Source organism: Falco cherrug, chromosome 4, assembly GCF_023634085.1.
Source record: "Falco cherrug isolate bFalChe1 chromosome 4, bFalChe1.pri, whole genome shotgun sequence".
NCBI lineage: Eukaryota > Metazoa > Chordata > Aves > Falconiformes > Falconidae > Falco > Falco cherrug.
Genome location: NC_073700.1, coordinates 39,607,838 through 39,623,197, shown reverse-complemented (window position 1 = coordinate 39,623,197; position 15,360 = coordinate 39,607,838). Strand labels below are relative to the sequence as shown.

The 15,360-nt window shown below is 45.4% G+C and overlaps 1 protein-coding gene across 2 annotated transcripts in view; it reads left to right on the top strand.

The window, feature by feature from the left end:
* The window catches only part of GSG1L (GSG1 like), a 59,284-nt gene that overhangs the window by 42,710 nt on the left and 1,214 nt on the right, over nt 1-15,360 (top strand). The window contains exons 5-6 of one of the 2 annotated variants that reach the window (XM_027801876.2): nt 768-935; nt 14,644-15,249. In XM_027801876.2, coding sequence (XP_027657677.1) covers nt 768-935; nt 14,644-15,249 — 774 coding nt within the window. The remainder of the gene's footprint in view (nt 1-767; nt 936-14,643; nt 15,250-15,360) is intronic. The other variant, XM_027801877.2, reaches the window with a different exon arrangement.

Sequence of the window (15,360 nt, the reverse complement as noted above, 5' to 3'; positions counted from 1 at the left end):
ACACCGGCTGCTGTTCCAGCCTGGCATTGGGACAGTTACTTTTATTTCTTCCACTTTCCTTCTCCCTCCATCTCCCCATGCTTGCAGGTTGGTACTTGAAGGTGTCCTGCTACCAGCTGACTGAGATTGGCCAGCACTGCCTGTACACTGGGAGCACTGCCCTCAGATTTAATCTCTCCACAAAATGCAAGCGCTGTCTTCTATTCTGGTCAGGCTTTTAGAGACTGGATATAAGCCAGGAATGCTAGAAATGTCCATGAGCCAGGGAAGAAGGAAATACAGTAGTCTGATGAAGGCACAAAACCACAGAATTGAAACCAACCCTGCAGTAGCATTGTGCAGAGCCGGTCTCCCATGGACGCTGGAGAACTTCCACTGGTCCAAAAGATGTGTTCTCTGGGGTGGGACTCCTTCTAGGAGTTTGTGACTGCTCTATAGATTTTAGCACTTATCTGCAAGGGTCTGAAACATTTCAAAGGGAAATTGAGAGGCATTTGACTCTTCTGTCAGAGCACATCGAGTGTTCACATTAGCCACTCTGCCACACGGTTGTCCATGGGATGAAAGCTGTGCCCAGCCCCCAGCCCAGCATCCTGCCTGCATGCCTGAGCATGTGCCACAGGTCACTGGAGGTAAGATGAGGAGAACGGGTTTGTCACCACCGACTTACCTGCCTAGTTGCATCCTGTGTATGTGTGTCTCTTGGCATCAGAAATATAACGTGAGCTGCTGTCTTAACCCAGCTCTGCTGGTTTCTCTCTCCACAGTCTGGCATGGGGTTCTTTCACCTGCTGCATGGCGGCCTCCGTTACTACCTTGAACTCTTACACTAAGACTGTCATTGAGTTCAGACACAAGCGCAAAATCTTTGAGCAGGGCTTTCGAGAAGAGCAGAACTTCCTAGACCAGGAAGCCATCAAGTACTTCAGAGAAAGGTCAGTGCAGTCAGTTGCTCGATCAGTGGAGGTTGTCACGGACTCTGCTAGTCGCAGAAAATCCAGGCTCTCACCGATTTCAGCACATGTGGGCGAAGTCTCTGAGATACTTGGAGAAGATGTGTGTTAAAGACAAATACAAAAGATCCTCCTTGATTTGTTTTTTCTTAAATTTTGTGATGTCCCAGTGCCTGCCTTTTCCTATATACTCACACAAGACTGACAAGTCCCTACAGTGTGCATCCGATTCATAGGAACTCATAAGAAGCTATGCTGCCAATACAAGCTGATTTTCCCTCTCTGGAAAGGTAAAATTGTGGGGAAACAAATGTTACAGCCATCTTTTCTCAGCATGTGTAATAGGCACCTCCCAATAATCCTAACAGCTGCTGAGACATCTTCCAGCCACTTTGGAGTTGCTATCTTCCATAGCCACAGGCCTACAACTCATGCTAGGCTCCTCCACACAACTCATCCTCCTGAGCTTCTCCACACAAGCACAGCACATACATTATTTTGCACTGCAGAAACATCCACACAGTGCCACCCACGCTGCTGCCAGGGCCTTAGACAGGCTCTAAGTCCTGCCTGAGCCTTGAAGGCCCAGATGCTCCTTCACTCTGCCCATCACCACACGCTGCCCACCTGCCGCACCGCTGACCCCTTGCACTCTTAGCTGGCCCAGGTGGCTGTGCTGGGATACTTGCTGCCCTTATTCTTTTATGATAAGTTTAAGGCTTTGCTTAGAATTGCATAAGGTGAAGAACACACAAATATTGACCTCACACAGCAGGGAAGGTGTGATGCACTCCACAGGGGTACCTTCACGGAATGAGGAGCTGATAAGTACAGAGAATCCTCACCAAAAGCCTATTGTTGGAAGTTACATAGAGATATTTCAGGGTCAGAGAACATAAGGAGGATTCGTTCTTGTTCTTCTGACCAACGTGGCAGTGGTAGAAAAGAGTGGCTGGGAAGCTCTGGGGAGACAGAAAATTTGAAATGATCAGACATTTCAGTAGTGAAGTGAGGAGCTCCCCTGAGCAGGAAGAACTAAAGAACTTCCATGCTTGTTACTTTGCTTTGGTTACCCAACCTAAACTAATAGTCCCTATTCTTACAGTTATTCCTTAGCCAACTTCCAAGTTTTCACTCTACGTTTCAGACAGTCTGGAAGGATGAGCGAAATGATTCAAACCACCATGATTTTCCTAATTTTGCATTTAGAGGTTGACACTGAATTTAAAAAAATTCTGTGTGTGAGAAAAAACCCTCAAACACAGTGAAGAGAAAGTGGTCAGCATGTGCCTCAGGAGAAACCAACACACAGTGAGGGAAAACACTCAGCCAAGGGAAAACAGTCAGACAAATTACTGAAGTGAGAATTGCAGATGAGAGACCAGCAGAATTGTAAATAACATGTTGAGTTCTATCGGGAAATGCTAAGGAAACTTGATAAAGTACCCCTGCCGCCCTTTCTGGAACAGTAAACAGCGCAAAACATTAATGGCATAGAGGACTGTAACCCCCTTTATCTCACATATGCTTTGTGTGGTTTGCTTTTGATTCCTCGTGCATTCACCACGTTACACAGCCCCCTCTCCTTTCAGTCTGAGAGGGCTTCACCCCAACACACCAGATGAACAGGTGAAGGGCCCCAAAGAAAGACAACAAACCAAACACAGCATTGAGGGTTTTTCAGGTCTCTTGGAAGGAAGGTTTGAACTCAACCTAGGGAACTAGCCGGCTATTTAACACACACATGCCCAAGGCGAGTGACAAGCCCCTCCTCGGCCATACAAAGCAATGTGTTTTTAAACTCTTCTTTCATACGTTTCATTCAAAACCAGCTCCATACAAGGCAACACGCATACAGAACAGCCTGTTCCCTGTGACTGCTCTGCATACTGGTCAGAGCCACCCTGACCAGTGTACAGAGACAACGCTGTCTCTACCACTTGCTTTATGACTGGGCTGGATGTTTTGTTCTGTCCTTCCAGTTTCCGTGCTCGTTTTGAATTTGTGTGAACAGTGCACTTATCTGTCACATCCTCCAAGCCCTTCCACACGCACTTGGCAAACACAGCTCGAGCATGTGGTGTTCCCAAACTTCATGATTATGACTTTCTTTTTTTATATCACATTATTTTAATTGTTGTATCTGAATACATAATAAGAAGCCCAGAGAGAGTGTTACCATGGGATCAATTTAGAGATTTAAACTGTGCAGCATGACTTTTTTTTTTTTTTTTTTTTAAGTTACCATACGCATGATCACCTTCGCTACTGTGACCAGGGAATCCTCTGGGACTGCTGGGCGTCCAGGGGTCATCAATTGGCAACACAGAGTCCGTACGTGCTGTGGGTGCCAACAGTCCCAGCAAGCACACAACTTCCCCTTGCTCCCATCTTCCTTTGCACAAACAGCAAATAACTTCAATTCTCTTCCCTTCCTATGCTTATATATACCCAGGGATACTTCACATTCCTTCCTACTCCTACACCTCCATATTCCTTTTCATATCTCATAAATAAAACCCTGCAGCCTTTCTTCCTTCCAGGTATTTTGCACATTTTGCTACCCTCTTTGCATGTTCCTTTGCCTCAGTACACATCCAGCACCCACTGTACGCACGCATCTAGCCTCTGTGTTGAATAAACTTTGTGCAATGGACAGTTTTCTAAAAGCAATATATTTCTAGTGAAAGTTAAAGCTTTATCATCATTCCCAATAGCTGCAGTTTATCTTCTGGGAGACAGGGAAGAAAAGAGTTAGCCGCATTTTAACTCAGAAAAGTTTTTTGTTGGAATATTCTTCTACAGGTCCCTGTTCCCAGAGAAGAAATTTACTTTATGAAAAATACTGACAGTAAAATAAAAACTGCTAATATTGCAAGTACTATGTCAAACATAATATTATTGTATTTCACTTAATTTTAATCGCATGTAACTGCACATAACAACAGAAGATTTACTAGAAATGTATTAGATGAAAGACCTGAAATGTTCCCTTGAGAGTTCCCAGTTCAACCAGTGTGCACCATGTTCACCACCCAGTGCAGGAGATGCAGGGGATGAGCCACATCAACGCCTGGCATCTTGTCCTGACCTGAGTTTCTCCATCAGCTCAGCCCATCCCCTCCCCTAGCACGTCTGCATTACTGCTGCTCGTTAACTTCGGTCTCCGCATCCTAAGAACTGCCTCAGTGGTGCAGAACATAGGAAAGACATTTAGAATTACATAAATATCTGTGTACACCCCAAATGCTGCTCCACTGCCTGGTTTGACTCCACCTTAAGCACATACAGTTATCCAGCCCTAAGTCCACACGTAAGCACAAGCAAGTTGCAAACAGACAGCTTACAGAGAGGCAGCCAAATTCTCTTGACTCCCTGTGACCACAAAGACACAGACTTTGTCTCTCAATAGCTAAGCATCTCGCTATTTCTCTCACTGGGAAAATATTTAAATGGCTGCTAAAAAAAAATATCAAAGATTGATGGTGTTATATTCAACAATCATTTCATTCTGAGGCCTGGGATACTTTGAAAAGTCCAGACAAAATAGACTGTAGTTCACACCATAAAATCAAAAGATATTATATCTCTTCAGACATAAAAGCTATGATAGCCCTCAGAGTAACTGGAAGCAGAAAAAGTAAATGATACAAGATTGGAGGTGTTATTCATGCATTAAGTGTTCTATAACATTGTCAGTAGAATTATCTGCAATGTGTCAGCTTTCACTCTTTGTCCTGTTATTGGCTGTTCTCCCTTTTTCTCTGGTTTTTCTTTTAACTGAATATTTGTCTATAACTTTTGCTCACCTTTTTCAGTTGTTTAGTTTATTAGGTGTCAGCTCATAATAGGTTATCTCTCTTCCTTCCCTCTCAATTTCTCCTTCTCCATTTCACATGAATAGCCTTGCCCCATATGATCTCGAGCATGGTCCATTGTCTAAGGGTTCACCCCAGCCAGCAGGGAAGGAACCTCCACATCTGCTTCCTTTGCTATGAGGCTCCTTCCAGATAAGTCAAAGGGACAAGAATTCTTTGTTCTCACCTATATAGTCTGACAAGCTGATTGTGACAGTCAGCTGAAGGGATGTCGGCGTGCTAGGACCGTCTCCTCTTCCACTGCCCAGCTATCTGGCTTCTGCAGTGCCCTGCAGCGTAGGTAGCAGTTCCAGGGCTGCCACCCCTTTGCCACTGCCGGCTGCCACGAGATGCAGCTGCTGCAGAGTGGGGTCACACCATGCCATCCCACACTTTCCTCCCCACCCTGCACAAGTGTACCCGTAAGGCCCCAAGCAGGGGTCTGGGGTAACCTCTCCAGTGCAGCACTCACTACGGTGCACTCGGACTACCACATCTTCAGCTTTCTCAATGTAACATCTAATAGATGTGCAATCATCTAGTTTGGGGGTTCTAAAAAGACAGTGAGAGGAAGGCAAGATGGAAATCAGCAGTAGATGCAGCAGTTTTAGCAGCTTTGTCCAAATGGCTGTGTAATAATTAGGACACGTTCATAAGAACTGTGAATTTTGGACCAATTGGCTACACCAACATTACTGTCGCACCCATTCAGGCAAGGGACAGTGCAGCTAGGTGATTCACACTGAATGTCTGTCCCAAATTTGTCCGCGGTTTCTTGCCTTCCTTTTTTTATATATTAAAAAAAACCCCTTTCAACTGTTCCCCACCACCTTTCCCTTCTCCCAGAACTCTGGTGGACTTTGCTTTCAGGTAAAGAAGGAAAACTTTCCTCTCTGCTTCTTTGGTATGCTGGGGAAAGGCAGAAAGCATTAGTGGGGCAGATGGAGACCCTGGGGTGACAGCCACAGCTGCCGGAACAGGGATGATTGTAGCTACAGGGAGGAAGGTCTGGGGCAAGGGAACATAGAGGCTTGGGGTGACAGTACGTGAGGATTGAAGCCAGGGGTCAGGGACAGGGGCCCTGGAAGGGTGCCAGTCAAATCCAGGTGAGCTCCTCATGGAGACCTAGTCATCACCTTGAGCAGGGAATAACAAGTTAGTGAAGCGGTATGAGGAAACTGGCATTACCCATCACCCTCTTTTACTGCTGATGAGAGGAGAAAGAGCAGCAGCTTTTGGAAACGCACCCATATGTGGTCAGGCTGCGTGAGGCGGGGGTGGTGCACCCCTCTGGGACTGCGGCCGCTGCAGACGGGGGGCTAGCCCACCCAGCCTGGTGGGAAGGGGGACCCCAGAGCTCAGCACAGGGCTGTCCCCAGCCTGCCAACCCACCTTTTGCTCCCTGGGAAGCAAATCTCACTTACTAGGTGCTGTCAAACCATACAAATTTAGCAAGAAAGTCTGGAAGATGCAGCCTTCCCCGTGCACTCAGCCCCGCGCAGCGTTTGCCAGCTCGCAGTGCCCACCCACGCCCGCTGTGGCATGGCAGCCGCTCCACAGCAGCCCCCTTCCCCATGGGGCCCTTGCTCTGGTCTGCAAAACCAACCCAACGTCAGGCAGATGCTACCGGGGACATGCTAGAGTGAACAGAGTTCAAACTGCCGTTGATACTAGTGCAGACAAAAATGTCTCTGCAGGGATGGAAAATGTCAGTTTGAAGTGCTAGGAGCAGTCTGAAACAGACAGCAGGTCCAAGGCTGTTGCAGAGATAATAAATCAGGACTACTCCCAACATTGTGAGAATCAGAACTTCTCAAATCATCATTCACATATGCTTTTTTTTTTTTTTTTTTTTTGCTTTTCTGTACCTTTCTGTAATATAGCTTACTCACAGCTTGCTTTCTCTAACTCCATTGTACTCATTTAAGGTGTTGTGCAGATCATACCAATGCTTTCCAAAGACATGCTAAACTTTTGCTCCAGTTTCCTCTTTAGCCCCCTAGATATCTGAACAGATTTTAAGCTACTGACCTACCATAACTCCCGTTTACAGAGTCAGTATCTTTTTGTAGGGACATCAGTAAGAATTTCCAATCTGACTATCCACCTTTCATTAGCACACAGGGATGACTATAACGTTCTGCCTTGGATTTATTCTGTACTTTATTCTGCAACACAGGAAGGTTTATCTGCAGAGCCGTTCCTTCCGGAAAATTACACGGACTGGCACTTAAATGGTGTAGCACTAGCAATACACCCACTTCCAACACACACGTACTGTACAATGCTGTTAGTCCCTGACACTTAGATGCATCCTGAAGAGTGAAAGAGTGGGAGAGACGCAGCCCTGAGCCCCTCATTTCTATCCCCCACGGCCTCTTTACATGAGCTTTCCCCTGAGAGGGGCAAAGCCAATGGAACCAAGTCCTTCCTGAGACCGTTACGAGCTTCGTAATGGGCCTGGCTGGCTATAGATGGAGGAGCCCAGGTATGTTGTGCTCATGTTGATTCTGACCCTTCCATTCCTGTATGTTTGGGAGCAGCCTTTGTTTCTGTTAAAGGTGCTACTTCTATATTCTCTTTTCCAGGACTGAGGAGGAGAGGGCTGAGGCTGGGGACCTGAGGTTACAGTGCCTCCATAGCTGCTCCCCAAATAGTAAGTGACCATGGCTCAAATATGTCCGATACACAATGGCTTGTACCAGCCCCATGCTGGCTCCTTGGGGTTAAGAATAAGGCTTGGAGTAGGAAGCTATGGAAATAGAGGTTTGTAACTTTGCCAGACAGCGTTGCCCAAATGATAATCAACTAGCATACGAACAGTGCAAAATTCTCCAAGATTCAATTTAGGATGTGCACATACCCTATAATTTTATGTTATCTCAAGAAGCTGTGACTTCATAGTAGTTTAAAAATATGCTCTAATTTACACCTGTATAAATTTCATTATCACTACCTTTTTTCATCTATATTTATCATCAATTCATGATGATGCATGCTATTGAATATAAAAATGATTGAAAGCAGCTTTGGTAGACAATAACTTTAGTGTAATTAATGCCATTTCTTGCACTTACTCAGAAAATTGCTATGCTTTTATTCAGCGTTTGCAAAAATTCTTACTTTAAGCTATGGGAATCAGTGGTTCAATGTACGGAGCACTATTGGAGCATGGCTCCTGCCCTGCTCTGAATACTACACTTTTCCTTTACTCTCCAGGAAAGATGTGGGCAGTTTCATGCATCTATTTCCTTGCAGAGAAAGCAAGCGATCCTTCATTCAGCAGGAGGGAGGCTTGGGAAAGTGACTTGCTGACTCTGCGCTATGAAAATTTGGAAACCTCATAGCACTTTGCTGCTTCAGTCTTGCTGAGATGCACGTCTCAGCCACATACGCATGGAAGCTTGGTGTCCGTAACCCTAACAATTGAGGGTCCTGCTCCCTCATCAGACCTGCTGGAACAGCTCTGCAGTCCCATGTCACTGCAAGTGGTCTCCCCACAGGCAGAACAGGGCTAGCACTGCTCTCCAGCTTGGTTTGGCATCAGCTCACTTGGTAACTCCTGCTCCTTGAAAATGCCATGTCAGTTACGGACCTTTCGGAAAGCAGATCCACATCCTTCATTTTCACGGGCCTGGAAATGTCTATTAGTACAAAACGGATCTGGGTCATATTTCCCAAGAAAATTCCCCACTTGCCAAGCTACTGGCTTGTGCTGAAATATGCTCATTTCATTACAAAGACTGTCCAAAGGTCTTTGTTTCAAAGAATGAATAACAATTCTTGACATTAGGTGTTCCAAGGAATAGAAACAAGGGTCTATTGGTCCTTTGCCCAGCTCTGCCTCAGTACTTCAAGTTCAAGGACACCCAGCTTACCTCCACAGGTGAGCCGATAGCGCTGCAAAAGCAAACTGCAAATGAGAACTCCGCTATCAGGTTAAAGAACAGTGGCCATTCTTCAATATTACATCAGTTTCAGCTTCACACCAGCTACCTATCGTAAAAAAAATCAGATCAATATTTATGAAGTGACATGAGTGAAGTTCTGCTCTCAGTTCACACTAGGTATGAATCCAACCTAAGCTTTAGAATCTTCATTATTTGTGCTTGTTAGGGAGGAAAATACATTCGTTACTGCTGCTCAGGATGGCACAAAGCCTCACAACCTTCAGATGAAAGTCTTCCTGGAACAAGCCCCATAACTGGCCTGTACCTGAGCAGAGGATCCTCCTTAATGTTGTTTTTAGCTTCCTGCACTCCCACTCTTTGTCGCATTACCCATGCAACGGGCTCATGGCCAGCAGAGAAGCGTTAGTGGCAGGAGAATGACATGAGAAGTGCTTTGCTAAAAGTCAGAGCAGCCACAAAGGTTACACTGGCCCTTTGGCTATCCAGGGGCCTGCTGGGATGGAAGAGGAGGGCACAGCACCTAGAGCAGACCAAGACCTCACCATTGCTTGGCCAACACACCACCTGCATTGCACTAGCAGGGTAAATGCCAGCAGATCGTTCTGAGCTCTCCTTGAACACTTCACACGGCAGTGGTCCTGTACCAGCAGGACACAAGGAGGTATCACCAGAAGTTATTCATCTGTTCACTTCAACCAGCATTTCGTTCCCTAGAGGACTTGTCTGCTGCCCTCAGAAAAGCTCTGAGGCTCTTCTGGTTTGAACCAAAGAGCATATAAGGAATATTCACTCATTCTCAGCCATCACGTCTACAAAGACAAAACAGAGCATCTGGTCCTTGTTGAGAGGCAAGTGTTTGGGGGGAGTGCTGCTATAGAGTGAAAGAGAAAAAACTTTAAATAAAAGAACAAGACTGAGCAGTCATAGAAGACGAACACCAGCTGGCCAGGTGATTTTAGAAGAGAGAATATTAAAGGTTTGTGAGCAGCCCAGGAGGCCTGTGAGAGTGCAGGTAGCAAGAAGGGCCTTATGCCAAGCCAGGACCAGAGCAGGATCTCAGGTTCCTCTGTTGGCGGGAGTAAGCTATCCATTTTGAGAAGTAGCCTTAAATTATGAATTTCATCAGAAGCTTGATTCCAGAGGACCCCTGATCAGGGCAATGCAATATTCAGTCTTGACAATTCTGTATTAAACCATTTAATATCCATCACAAAACTATAATTTTCCTTTAACAGGGTTTAAACCTGCCTGAGCTGGGCTAAAAAGAGCATCAGGAAACTCTAGCTACAAATTGGCATCCTCCAAGCTGCCTTCCTGTGCAAACATATGGCACTGGCCCTTGCACATCTAGTATCCCCAGTCATATTTCATTCATACCAAATTTAGCATTTCCATTGCAAAGCTCTAACTTCATAACAAAGCTCAACCATTCTTAATAGTCTATTTGTTGTCATTTTTGACGTTGGAGATCTCAACTTTTTCCTTCAGATGTGCAGGGCTGGGGGATCTCAATGCACAGCTTGCGCACGGTGGCTACAGGAAAACAACAAGAAGTTTTACACTAGGATTTTTTTTTTTGCTTGCAGTTATTTATTACCAAGAAAAGCTCACTGTTATTAGGCTTCAGACAGCAACCGTACCTGATTTCAGACATCTGTATGTCCATGCCACTTCCACCCTCTCCTCCAGTCTTCTCCCAGCTCTAGGCATTCATATGGTGAGCTTGCTGCTTAGATCGATGTGCCTGGGACCCACCAGGCGGATGGGAGAGGCATGGGTGATAGCTGTAGAACAAGGGGTAAGAGAGAGGTGAGAGAAACATCACATAGGATGAAGAGGGACAGGTATGGTGGCAAAGCCAAAGAGGGGATGGGCAGCTCAGAAGAGCCAAGAGCTGAGCAGGAAACAGCAGATTCTTACCATCTGTGGCTACAAGACTTGGTTGTTATTTGAGGCAGATAAACCCAGGGTTTGGGACACCAGCTTTTCTTGTAGGACACTGAAAGACTATTCAAAATTAATTCAGCATTAAAAAAATAATAAGGTTTTGGCAGTGTGGGCATTATAGGACAGTCACCTGACAAAGAGGAGGCCTTGAAAAAAAATAATTTTATTCTCATATCATCACCCTGCAGGCATTTCCCCTGGGTCCATCCCACAGCTCTTCTACCATCCTCCCACCCTGGCTGTCTACAGTAAAATTTATGCAACCAGCCCCTCAGTGCTTCACTGTAAAACATATTGTCATTTCTTTCTATTAAGACAAGATCATGAGAAGAACTCTAGACTTAAAACATGGTGAAAATAATTCATAAAAAAAAAAAATAATATCCACTGTTTTTTCTTGGTCACAAGTGTCACAGAAGCAAAGTGGTGCCAGATTTACAGGCAACTTTCAAATGTCTCCAAATTCAGTGCTACAAAAAGCCTACTGCACAAGCTCAGCTGGAGAGGGCAAGGCACAGACGGCAGACAAGGTCACTCTGACAACGGGGAACATGCTTTATATGCTGAGCAGCACAGGGCTGGAAGAAGGCAGACAACAAGGGCTTGACGCATTTGAAGTGTCGCTCAAAGTTGAGTCAAGGTTTCTCCTTGTGGAGGTACCTGACAGCTGCAATCACCTTCCTATTTCATGTCAGCATTGATTGCAACTCCGGGTCTTGCAATTCTTCCTGTAATTTATTCAGTTCATAGTGATTCACTACATAAAAACAGGTGGAAAAACATCCATTCTGATAAAGCACCATGGTTACAGATCTAAGATCCAGCCTTGCTATATTGAAAGCAATGGGAATTTCTTTCCTGTCTTCAGGCAAACCCTTGCCCACTAGAAAACTCCAAAGTTATAGGTCTCAGCTCTGTCCTCATTTACCTCTGCTAAAATCCAAACTGACATTTTGCTTTAAGAAGCTTCATATTGTTTCTTAAGCAACCAGTTCCTCTGCTTCTGAGATAAGCGCGATGATAAAAGTAAGTTCAGGCCCATGTTCAGTGCTGCAGTCAGTGAAAATTAAAGAGTGGAAAAGGAAAGCAAAATAAAGTCATAGTTCATAATATTTTTTTGTTTCCTCTAGTGTACAGGTGAATTGGAAAAGTTTCTTACATAAATTTCAGTGAGATTAGTTACAAAACACATTTTCTGTCACACTTTTAAATTGTATCTTTCAATAAATGTTCCATCTCCTACAGCTAATCCTGGATTTATCCAAAAAAAAACCTACCCCAAAACCAAAAAACCCAAACTAAAACAAAAATTCCACCTTCCACAAAAAAGATAACCCTATCCAACACTGCTAAAGATGTGAAATGAAGTATTTGGGATTGTACATGCACCCAAACAGCCTTTCAGTTGCTGTGCATATTATATTTCCCCCCTGGAATGCAAGTAGGGATTGTTGCTCACTTAACGTTCAGATAGTTTTACACTGTAAGATATTTGAGGACAAATATGCATATTTTTAACAAAAAAAGTTTAAACATGCCTTTTTATTTTAGTTGCCTTAAAATGGGGTTTGCTCTTGTCAGAATAAGTTTCCTACACGTTGCTGCAGCAAAAAAGTATTTCCTGAACGTGGGGTTTTGTAGCGAAGACTAAGCAATGCCCGAGATTCAGCTCTGATTTAAATAATTTTAAGTAAATTTGTGTTATTTGAGCCAGAAGATCCCCCTTTTCCACTCCTCCTCTTGGTCCCAGAGCAGCCCATGTGCCAAGAGCCAGCTCTCCCCCGTCGCTGCCCTGGGGCGCGGGGACGTGCTCCTTGGGCCAGAAGCTCTGGCTCCAGGTCCTCGCACCTTTACCAGGTTTGTGAGACTCTCTGGGGAGAAATGAACAATCAGCTTTGCACTTCACCTGTGCCAAATTCCAGCTTTCGGAACACTCCCACAGCACGACCAAACACGCTCTGAGCCATCATTCCCTGCTTTCAGGAGAGACTGAGAAACAGCAGCTCAGTTATCAAAGGCAACATGAGGAGGATGCCCGGGGCCGGACTCCTGCAAAGAAGGGGAAGCAATCCACCTGAGCCAGGGGGCTGCAAGTTACACGATTTTTCCTTTAAAACCTTTTGTATTTACAAGGGACTATCCTGCAACCGGCACTATAAAGTCAGTATGGAAGAGGACAGCCCAGAGGCTCCAGTGGAAGAGAAGGATGGTGAGGTGGGACTCAGAGGCAGGAAAAGGGAAAGGAGAAAGGGAAACTAGAGGGGGAAATAAATTCCTTTCAGAGAAGGCAGCAGACTACTAAAGCACAGAATAACACAGGGTGGAGAGGGCCTCCAGAGGTCTCTGGTCCAGTCCCTTGCCCACTACATGTCCATTGGACCAGGCTGGATCAGGCTGCTGGGTTCCTTGCCCAGCTGAGTACTGAACACCTGCAAAGGTGGATACCCCGGTACCTCTCCAGGCCTCTGTCCCAGTGTTTGAACACCCTCAGGGTGAAAAAGCTTTTCCTTCTATCTAGTTGGCAATTCTTGTCTTCCATCCCTGTTCAGCCAGTTTATGAAGGCAAGGCACTTCTGGGGACGGAGCCTCCCTCTGACACTTGTGCTCTGGTTTTCTCTCCTGCCTTCCATCTAACTAATTTTATGCTTCTTTCTTGGTTCTGTTCTTATACAGTAGCTTTGCTTTCCCAATTATAAAACCTCTAAATTTGATTTAAACCTAATAATTACACTGTGATCTAGTAAAGGCCTTGATTAACCCTATTGAAGCCAATAGATGTGGGGCATGCTTTTTAGGACCTTAAAAATGTGGTATTTAATTGCATCCGACATTGAGAAAGGTGCAGGGAGGTGGAGATGTGAATATGTAGCTAATTCAAACCCCGATACTAACAGGACAGGACTTCACGCGCTAGATCTCATACAACCCATCCCTACCAGGATTCTCTGCTGTCTTCCACCACAAGAGACAGACGAATATACCAGATGCATGAGAAGACTCGGTTGGTCACTGGTACTGCTACAAAAGTTTGTCATGTCCTTTGGCTGTTAGAAATCCTGTATTGTGATCTGCACAGTGGGTATGTTCATGTTCCCCTTCAAGGTCAAGGCACAATCCCAGTCTACAGCGGTACATCTTCCTCTCTTGCCACCAGTCTTGCCAAACTAAGTAAAATTTAGCCATAGAAAGAAAAGCATTGGGATGTCTCCTGCCTGGCAGCAGCCAGGAAAAAAGTACAGGAAACAATACTGAGGAGGAGAAGTCTGGCATCCCACGTGGCTGGCTTTGCCAGCCACCTAAAATAGCTGGTCAGCCCCGTACACAGGCTACAGCTTGGGGGAGGCAGCGGGGAGAAATGTCTTTAACACACTAAGCTGTATAAAAGAAACATCCTATAACGTCACTGCAGGAACAATGATGTCATTCTGTGCTGCCCTTCTGTTTTTATCTTGCCTGTTTATGCATCCCCTGATGGACTGGGTAACCGTGCAGAGCCACCAGAAACCTGAAGCACGTGGGTCCGAGGTGAAGGCACATCTTCACACTTTGCAGAGAAAACCAAGGGCAGGTGCTGTGGCAACCTGCCAGCCAGGTTTTACCCTTTTGCACTTACTGGAATTTGTCAGAGTCAATATGCCAGTAGCTTGCTTCCCTTCCTGTCCTTCCCCCGCACTAAATCCTTGGTTCCCACAGAGCTGTATGGCTTTTGGGAAGGAGAACACTGATGTACCAGTGATTATCACACTGATAATAGCTGAAAAACGCTTGGTTAGCAACAGGGAGGAGCTGGTCCTGGACTTACCGTGCCTTATTCTCAAACACTTTGTTCCTGGTCATGAGAAGCCGAGGGTTTTATACAGACATAAGAAGCAAATCAGCCTGTGGGGAAATGCAGTTATGGGAAACAGGCTTAAAATTGTCTTATAAGCCTTTAGCCCAGTCCAGAGGAAAAAGTGTCTGTTTGTCTTTCTTTAGGGCTTCACAACACCCAGCTCTAAATGCCACTAGCACGCAGAGGAACAGGAGTGACCATAACGCTCAGAAAATACCCCCATTCGCTACGCCAAGCTCTTCCAGCGACACATCAAGCAGCTCTTCACTTTCATCAGAACCAACCAGCCAGATCTCCATGGTTCAGGATCAAACCCTGCTGGACATTACCTCCATCACTAGATTGGCCCTAGGAGAATCACCAAACCCTCAACCATTTGAGCAAAGAGATAAAAACGTAGCAATATTGTGTTCCAGCCCACTCGGAGCAAGGACTATTGCAGTACCTTGCCCGGCCAGCCCCAGGCTCAGTCTAACACCCAGCTCAGCCAAGCCACAGCAATACTCTGACTCCTCTCCAGGCAGCCCAGGGATCAATGCAACCTCCTTCTATACCTTTTGTCCTCACACAGCACAAAACGTACAAGCTTCAGCATCAGATCACACACTGACCCCAACCAGGAAAAGCACAAGGCCTCCAGCAACAATGACTCCTGAAGAGAGTTCCCAGTCTCCTGGCTATTCTAAAGCTGGATTAAAGAATACAGGAAAGGGTTTTGAATCAGATCTGGAAGATCCTGATCACGAAAGGTACGTATCCAGACCATACACATGTCTTAGGTCTTCAAATGACTCAACTTTGTATAGGGTCATTAAGAGCCCCTCATAAAAAAAAAAGTTAAGTATCTTTTATGACGTAGA